A 9,160-nucleotide genomic window follows, 5' to 3' on the forward strand; every position below is an offset into this window, starting at 1 on the left:
ACGCCCGAACCCTAAACAATTCATGATCCCCACTCCCCCGTGTGTGTGCGGCGGCGGTGGCGCTGCGCCCAGTCGCGGGCTCGCGGCTCCTCCACTCGTCGCCGGCTGCTTCCCAGCTCGAGCGTGCCGCTCCTGCCCCGTTCGCGTCGTCCCGGCGGCCCAGCCCCTGCTGCTGACCTCTGCTGGCTGCGGGATGCAGGTGAATCCAGCGGCAACTCCTCAACTCTGCAGCACATCTCCCCGTCCTTGTTTCAATCTTTGTGGAGCTGATGGTGATGTTTGACTCATGCAAAGTTTGGTGAATATATACGTACATACGTACCCCTTAGTGTTGTTCTACTGCTATACTTTTGCTCTGCTTGTTTTCAATTTTTTCGGCCGAATTTCTGCAAGATTTCAGTCAAATTTCATTTAAAATTCAAATTTTAGTTTTGTAATTTCGTCCGAGATTTGACCGGAATTTTTTAAATGGCCGAATTTCGTCCATCTCGTCCAGGGGCGAAAAAAAATGCAAACCGAAAGCCAAAACACACTCGCTGCCCTCATTTCCATGGAGATGCACACGACGCGGAACGACCCGGGGTCCTCTTCGGGGGTGACCACGACGAACTCAGATTCGGCGTCTTCGCGGGTCTCAACGGGCGGCGCGCGGAGGAGATGCAGGCACCGTGTGAGCGGGTCGTAGACGGCCGTCCGCTTGGTGCTCTGGTTGACGAGAACCACGTATCCGTCGCGGCACGAGGTCATCGACCACCCGGGGCTTTTGTATCCGCCTTCGACTTCACCTTCTTCGTCGCCGTCGCTTTCGTCTTCGTGGACACGGGTGAGGAAGACGTCGGCGCCGCGGACGGCAGTGGCATGCTCCGAGTCGGACCCTTCGTCTTCAACGTCGGGGACGCGTGTGAGGAAGACGTCGGCGCCGCGGACGGCGGCAGTGTGGTCTGGATCGGACCAGTGGCGGTTAGGCACGAAGGCGGGCATGGCGGAGTCGTAGATGTCGAAGAAGACGCCCAGGAGCGGGGCCGGGTGGAGGTCGCGGAAGCGGCGGCGGAACGACGGGGACGAGCGGACGGCTCGGAGGAAGGCGGGGCAGGTGAGGGCGGCTCGGACGAGGCTCGGGAGGGAGGGCAGGCGGAGGAACACCTCGCACAGAAGGTCGTCTCCGAGGCCGCATATGGTTGTGGGAGCGGCTGGTGCGGATTTCATCTTGGTCGGCGGCGGCTCACTGCAGGCTATGGCGATCGCCGGCGGCAGTTCGGGAGGCCACGGGAAGATGTGAGTGTGATTGCTTGTTCAAGAAAGAAATAGAACACGGACATTATATGGGGCCGCCCCACCAATGAGGTCCAGAAGGAATATGCAAAGCCGGAGATTATTATTCAGTTTCAAGAGAAAGGCACGGACATTATTATTCAGTTTCAGTTATCCTTATCTCAAGATTCTAAAAAAAATATTCCTTATCTCAAACCCCGAAAAAAAAGTCATCCTTATCTCAAAAGCGAAAATGATTCTTTTTTTAAAGGGAAAATGGTTCAGTTATGAGATCAACGTTTCGGTGCTCAGACTCATCTGCACCCTCGATGAAGAAAAATTCACAACAAATACTAAAAAAAAAAAAAAATTGCATGGTAGATAATTTGGTGCGTGAGGTCCGCTCCAAATTTCAGATCATTTGGACATCTGAGTAGCTTTCGGCAAAAAAGGCAAATTTGGGTCCGGAAAAAAAATTATTGTTCATGTATTTTTTTTTTGCGGGTAGAAATTTGTATTACTCATCCACCAAAGTCCTTACAATCAATCGCAGCTAGTTCTAAAGCCTCAGGAGGACCAGAACCTAACCAAGTCATGGTTCTACCCTATTGGACAAGGTCTTACAGCCTGTTTTGGTACACACTTAGGCAGGGGAATGGGAGTTTGCACAAGGGTGTTTATGAAGGGATTAGTCATGGGAAGTAGATTTTTACTCCCATTCCCTTGTTTGGTATATGATGGGAATTAGCGTGGGATAAAACTCTGCTCACGAATTAACAGGGTACCCCCTGGGAAGAAATATGTGGGAATTGGCTTCCTCAACTCCCATTCCCCTTTCTACTTAAACTCCCATTCCCTCTAATCAAACAGTGGACTTTTAATCTCCTCACCCCTCAACTTCCATTCCCCATCTCGAATTCCCCCGAACCAAACACGCTGTAGGAAGTTTGGAGGGAGGCGATACAACAGGCGACATATCTTAGGGTTCCGTCGCGGCCGCCGCCGGTGGCGGTGTGCGCAGAAATAAGTCCGCCGTTGGTTCAGATGTTGTGTGCTAGACGTCGTGTGCTGATCGTCTCCTGCATGGATTGATTCCTCCACATGAGGGCTTCTGCCGTTGCTTCGTTTGAGTACGACTCCCCTAGGGTATAGGCATCAAGCACTTGTTTGTTGATCCGATCTGAAGTTTTCTCCGGATTTGATCACGTTTTTCTGTCCCGGCGCTGCGTGTGGTAGTGATCGGTTTTCAGTCCCGGTGTTGTCCTTGACAGCGATCGGTCCCTTTCCTGCAGTATTTGCCGACTCTTCGGTGAGATTTCTGTAGTCCCGCTCTCCGTCTAACCGGATCCTTGTGATTTAGAGATTGGACGTACGACAGTCTGGTTCGTTCCACTGGTGTCTCCGGCGAGGCTCAAGAATCAGAGATTTTATCGGCGACGCCCCTCGTGGGTGATCGACGGGAGCAATGAAAACAGTAAGTTGGAACTGCCGTGGTATGGCCACTACTGCGGCAGTAAGGGCCCTTCTGGATGTGCAGAAGCAATGGAGGCCGGATGTGTTTTTTCTGTCCGAAACACATTTGAATACAGCTAGGGCAGAGAAGCTTATGCGAAAATTGAACATGGATCACTTAGGCCTTGTACAATGGGAGGTGTTTAGGGAGATGCTTAGTAAAATAAACCGAATTCTTCTTAAGCACCGGTGCTTATTTCTATTGGACAGACGCTTAATTAAGCGTCTACCCTCTATAAATAAGCACCGATACTTAGAGAAAAACTGGTTTATTTCTCTAAGCACCTATCCCAAGCACCTTGCATTGTACAGGGCCTTAGAAGTGGTGGAGAGCGTTGGGGCCAGTGGTGGTCTCATACTCTTTTGGCGTAATTCCCTTACGCTGGAGGTGGTGGGAAAGAGCAAGAATTTCATTGATGTAAAGTTGGGTGCTACACCGGAGGGAAGTTGGAGATTTACAAGGTTCTATGGAGAGCCAAAGTAGAAGGACAAGCACCATTCTTGGGACTACCTGAGAAATTTATACCTACAATCATCTTTGCCTTGGGTGGTCGTAGGCGATTTTAACGAGATCGTATATTCCCACGAGAAGGAAGGGGGAGCCCCTCGCCCCGTCCGGATGATGCAGAACTTCCGGGATGCTCTTGTTGATTGCGAACTAGATGATATGGGCTTCTCCGGTGAGCAGTTTACTTGGAGAAGGCGTCGCATCCGTGAGCGTTTGGATAGTGCCGTGTATAATGCGGGGTTTCATGGTTTGTTCCCGCATGCAACAGTAACTAATGCGCCACACCTTAAGTCTGATCATAGACCCGTGGTTCTGGATACTGAGGGAGATGAGGCCGATCATATACACCAGGGTCAGAGGCAACATCAGTTTGAAGCCCGCTGGCTGCAGGAGAACGAGGTGATGGAGAGAGTCTCTGAGGCGTGGGCACGTACACCTGGCTCGGCGTCTCTGTCAGAGCAAACTGCTGCAGTACATGGATAACTACATGAATGGGACCGCAAGGTTCTGAAGTCACCACAGCGGCGGCGTAAAAATCTGAAGGAGGAGCTGGAAACACTGCGGTCGGGGCCACTCACGGTCGAGTCGGCAGATCGGCAGAGACAACTACTAATAGAGATAGAAGAGGCTATGGAGAAAGAGGAAATCTATTGGTTGCAAAGAGCAAGGGCGAACTGGTTAAAATATGGTGATAGGAACACAAATTTCTTCAACAATTTCGCATCCGCAAGGAAGAGACGGAATTTTATCCGTCGCCTTATGGACGATAATGGGGAATGGAAGGAGGATAACGAATCTATGAAACAATTGATTGATAATTATTTTCAGTACCTGTTTACCGCAGAAGTGCATGTACCGAATCAAGAAGTTCTGGAAAAAGTGAAGCCCAAAGTATCTTCTTATATGAATGAAAGTTTGCTGGCCCCGTATACAGAAGAAGAGGTAAGGAGGGCACTCTTTAGTATTGGAGACTTAAAGGCCCCAGGGCCGGATGGCCTTCATGCGATCTTTTATAAAAAGTTTGGCACCTCTTGGGGGATGATCTGGTTAGAGAAGTACTTGAGGCCGTGAACAATGGGGTGATCCCAGCTGGTTGGAACTGGACCACGATAGTACTAATCCCTAAAGTTGAGACACCGGAGAAGGTTTCATAATTCTGACCTATAAGTCTTTGTAACGTGGTTTATAAGGTGATTGCTAAGATGTTGGCAGCAAGGCTCAAAGTGTTTCTCCCAGAGATTATAAGTGAGACACAAAGTCCTTTTGTACCTGGGCGTATTATTACAGATAATGTGATTGTGGCATATGAATGCCTACACTCTATGAAGAAGAAGAAGGGTAAGACTGGCTCTTGTGCAATTAAACTTGATATGCATAAGGCATATGACAGAGTGGAGTGGGCTTTTCTAGAAGCTATCTTGCTTAGACTTGGTTTTGACTCACAGTGGGTTCAACTCATCATGACATGTGTTACATCTGTGGAATATAAGGTGAGGTTCAACTCAAACGAAACGGAGGCTTTCTCCCCAACTAGGGGCTTACGGCAAGGGGATCCTCTATCCCCTTATTTGTTCCTACTCTGCGCCGAAGGTTTATCGGCCTTGATTGCCCATGAGGAAGAACAAGGGAACCTAAAAGGGGTTCAGGTTTGTCGGGATTCCCCCTTTATTTCTCATTTGTTATTTGCTGAAGATTCTTTAGTCCTTATGAGGGCGGATGCTTCCAATGCCATTTCCTTGAAGAGGATTCTGGACGACTATTATGAAGCTTCGGGGCAAATGGTTAGTGCTGCAAAATCTTCAATCTATTTTAGTCCAAACACAAATGTTGGGGATAAGGTGGAAGTTTGTCAAATCCTTGATATAATGACAGAATCTCCATCTGACAAATATTTGGGACTCCCTGCCATGATTGGTGTGGACAGAGTTGAATGCTTTAAACATCTTATTGAAAGAATTCAGAAGTTGGTAAATGGTTGGAAGGAACGAACTTTGTCTTACGGAGGAAAATAGGCTCTTATTAAAGCGGTGGCTCAAGCCATCCCAACCTATGCGATGGGTGTATTTAAATTCCCGAAGAAAATTTGCAAGGGGATCACTGATACTATATCGCATTATTGGTGGGGTGATGGTGAGGACCAGCGAAAGTTGCATTGGTTTGCTTGGTGGAAGATGTGGATCCCCAAACATTGGGGAGGTATGGGTTTTCGTGATATTCATAGTTTTAACTTGGCTATGCTTGCTAAGCAGTGTAGGAGACTCATTGACAACTATGATTCACTATGTGCAAGGGTCCTAAGATCAAAGTATTATCCTTCGGGAGACTTGCTAAACTGTGACTTGAAAAATGGATCATCCTATGTATGGCAAAGCATTTGGTCTGGAATCCAGACTTTCAAAAAAGGTTGTATTTGGAGAGTTGGCAATGGTCTGAAAATAAACATCTGGGAAGATTGTTGGATACCAAATAGCAACTCCAGAAAGGTAATGACAGTGCGGGGAAACTGTATCCTCACTAAGGTACATGATCTTATTGATGCAGCTACGGGAGAATGGGATGAGCAATTGATCCGGAGTAATTTTTGGCATATAGATGCAGAGAGGATCCTTCAAATACCAATATATCGGAATGATACTGAGGATTTTATAGCCTGGCATCTTACAAAATCTGGTACTTTTATAGTACGGTCTGCTTACTATAGGCAATGGGAGGAGTCCTATGCACTAAACAATGCTAACCCTTTGGTGGCGCAAGGATCCTCGGCACACCCAGTATGGGGGAAATTCTGGCACTTGAAGACTTTGAGCAAGGTAAAAAAATTTATGTGGAGATGCTTGCATAATGCTATACCATGCTGCTGTGTCCTCGCCAATAGACACACTGCTCGATCCTCACAATGCCCAATCTGCTTGCTGCACGTGGAGGACACGGCACACTTGCTGTTTAAGTGTAATCGAGCTAAAGAAGTATGGTCAGGCTTGGGTCTACAAGAAATTATAAACACAATTGCGGTGTCGGGTCGTACGGGTGCAGAAATCCTAGAGATCTTTCTATGCGATCCGGCCCATAGTGTCAAGTACATGGATGTGGTGCAGCTACCTGAGTTAATCTCCACTACATGTTGGTACCTTTGGTGGCAGAGGAGACTCATTACTAGGCAAGAGGAAGTCCAAGATCCAGGACGTACAAGTCAGGCAGTGCGGGCTCTAGTTTTGAGCTATGTTCGTGCATGCAGTATACCTTTGAGGAGTCCTCGAGAAGAGCGGTGGAAGAAACCACTCCAGAATCAAATTGCACTTAATGTTGATGTTGCTTATTCTGAAGAAGATCACACAGGGGCTTGTGGTGCAGTCCTGAGGGACAGTTATGGCACTTTTATTGGAGCAAATACAACCAAACTTGTTCATGTGGCGGACATTGTATCGGCTGAGGCAGCAGCCCTAGCAGAGGGCTTAAAATTTGCTTCTCATGTCGGCTGCAACTCCTTACGTGTTCAGTCGGATTGTCTAATGTTAATAGAAGCTCTCCAGAGGAATGAGGGATACTCCATGGTCGCAGCCCCACTATTAGATGATTGCCGTCTATTATTATCAGATTTCGGGAATGTTGTTTTAGAGCATTGTAATTGTGATGCCAATATGGTTGCTCATGTGCTAGCGCAAAATGGTCGTGTTGATCCACCGAATATGTGGTTGGACTCACCTCCGGGGTTTATCCTTGAACTTTTAGCAGACGATGTAAGCGTTGTTTGATTTTTTAATAAAGCTAGCCATGATGGCCTTCCCCTCAAAAAAAGTCATGGTTCTACCCTCACTACGAGCATATTAAGCTAAGCTATCACTAACTTTATTTTGGCTACGACTTACATGAGTAATACAATTTTCACGTAGACACATAAGATATCTAATCTCCTTGATGATGGACGAATATACCGATCTGTCAACCTCTGAAGCCTGGATCAATTTCACTGCAATTATAGAATCCATGTCGATCTGCACTGGTAACTCGCTTCTCTGGATGGAGAAAGATAAACCTTCCATGCATGCACATAATTCAGCTTCAAATGCATCCCGGCAAGAAAATAACTACCTACAGGAAGAGAAGATGATGGCTCCCTTGTCGTCTCTTAACACCATTCCGGCACCGGCCGATCCATCAACAGCAAATAAACCATTAGTACACAACTTAACCCAGCCAGGCTTAGGAGCAGACCACTTGGGGTCTGCTACGACCATTACCGCATGTGGCTGGAGTATATGTTATGATTGACTTCCCTTTGCTAGGACCAGCAATTAGATCAGTTTTAATGCCAATTAGAGAATCCAAGTAGCTCATTAAGAACCTTTGAGAAGCCTCCATGGGTGGCGGGGATTTATTATGGACAATCTCATTGAGTATGTGCCACGCCCTCCACAATGTCATGAGAAGCATCGAACGCTCAATATCTGGCAGAGGAGCAAGAGCGTGCAGCAGCCACTCGACACCTGTATTCTGCACGGTAGTAATATTCGGAAGAGTCCATACTTCTGCCATAGCATCCCAGAGAACTCTCGAAAGGTTGCAGCGACATAGTGCATGGAAGCAGTCCTCAGACTCTATCGAACACACATGGTACAAATCACTAGTTTCCAGCCCTCTTGTATGCTTGTTACTCCATGTAGGCAGAGAGTTTGTAGCGACCCGCCATGCGAAATTACGAACTGAGGGAGGAACATCAGTCGACCATATAAATTTCCAGCAGTCCCGACGCCCATCTGGACATGAGCTGGAGCCCGTCGAAGTGCTCCTGTGAGCTTCCTCAAAGCCGAACTGGTACGCACTCCTCACTGAAAAGGCGCCAAACTTGCCAGGGCTCCACGCCAACGTATCATCCTCCTGTCTTGGCGACGCCCTGATTTTCAAAATCTCCACAACATCCACTGGCATAAATAATTCTTGTAACAAGCCAACCTTCCATGAACCATTCTCATTAAGCAAATCTGAGACGAAGCGAATTCTGCACCTCCCTTGTAAAGTGGATGGTTTATAGGAGAAGGGTCGGGGTATCCAATTGTCATGCCAAACGCGTATATTTCTTCCATTCCCAACTCTCCAAATTAGACCCTTCTTCAAGAGTTCAAGACCGTAGCTAATAGCTTGCCAAGAAGAAGAAGCATTTTCGGCGAAAACGGTATCCTCAAGTTTACCATCTGGATAGTATCTTGCTTTTAACACTAGTGCGCACAAACTGTCAGGCTTTGTAATGAATCTCCATGCTTGCCTAGCTAATAGTGCTTGGTTAAAAATTCTGAAATCTCTAAAACCAACACATCCTTTACTCTTTGGTTGCATCAGATTATCCCATGCCCGCCAGTGCACTTTTCTCTTCCCCTTCTCAGCTCCCCAATAAAAGGCTCTTACCATTCTGGTAAGTTCATCGCACACCGAAAAGGGTAATTTAAAGACCCCCATCATATAAGTGGGAAGGGCCTCAGCAACAGACTTAATGAGTGTCTCCCTCCCTGGTTGAGCAAGGTGACCATCTCCCCACTGGAGCAATCTTTTAGTTAAACTCATCTGAAGATTCTTAAATCTTCCCTTAGACATGCGACCATCAGGCGTGGGGAGTCCAAGGTACTTCTCCTCAAAAACCAAACTAGTGACATTGAGAACTCCTCTGATTTCCTCCTGTTTGACATACGGGCAAGCCTCACCAAAAAGAATAGAGCACTTGTCAAAATTCAAACTTTGACCCGTTGCCTTTCCATATTGATCCAATGCTAGCTTTATTGTTTCGGCCTGAGCACGGTTTGCTTTGAAAAATAACATAGTATCATTAGCAAACAATAGGTGTGAGATCCTTGGAGCTCTTCTACATACCTTGACAGGGGTAATATCACCACTAGACAC

The 9,160-nt window shown here is 47.2% G+C and overlaps 1 protein-coding gene across 1 annotated transcript; it reads right to left on the reverse strand.

Moving 5' to 3' along the window:
• Window positions 1-1,277, reverse strand: LOC123125834 (uncharacterized). Its single transcript, XM_044546282.1, has one exon. It carries the CDS (start codon window positions 1,204-1,206, stop codon window positions 412-414), a length of 795 nt encoding a protein of 264 aa, XP_044402217.1. The 5' UTR covers window positions 1,207-1,277; the 3' UTR covers window positions 1-411.
• Between the last annotated feature and the right edge of the window lie 7,883 nt (window positions 1,278-9,160).

Source organism: Triticum aestivum, chromosome 5D (genome assembly GCF_018294505.1).
Source record: "Triticum aestivum cultivar Chinese Spring chromosome 5D, IWGSC CS RefSeq v2.1, whole genome shotgun sequence".
Lineage (NCBI taxonomy): Eukaryota > Viridiplantae > Streptophyta > Magnoliopsida > Poales > Poaceae > Triticum > Triticum aestivum.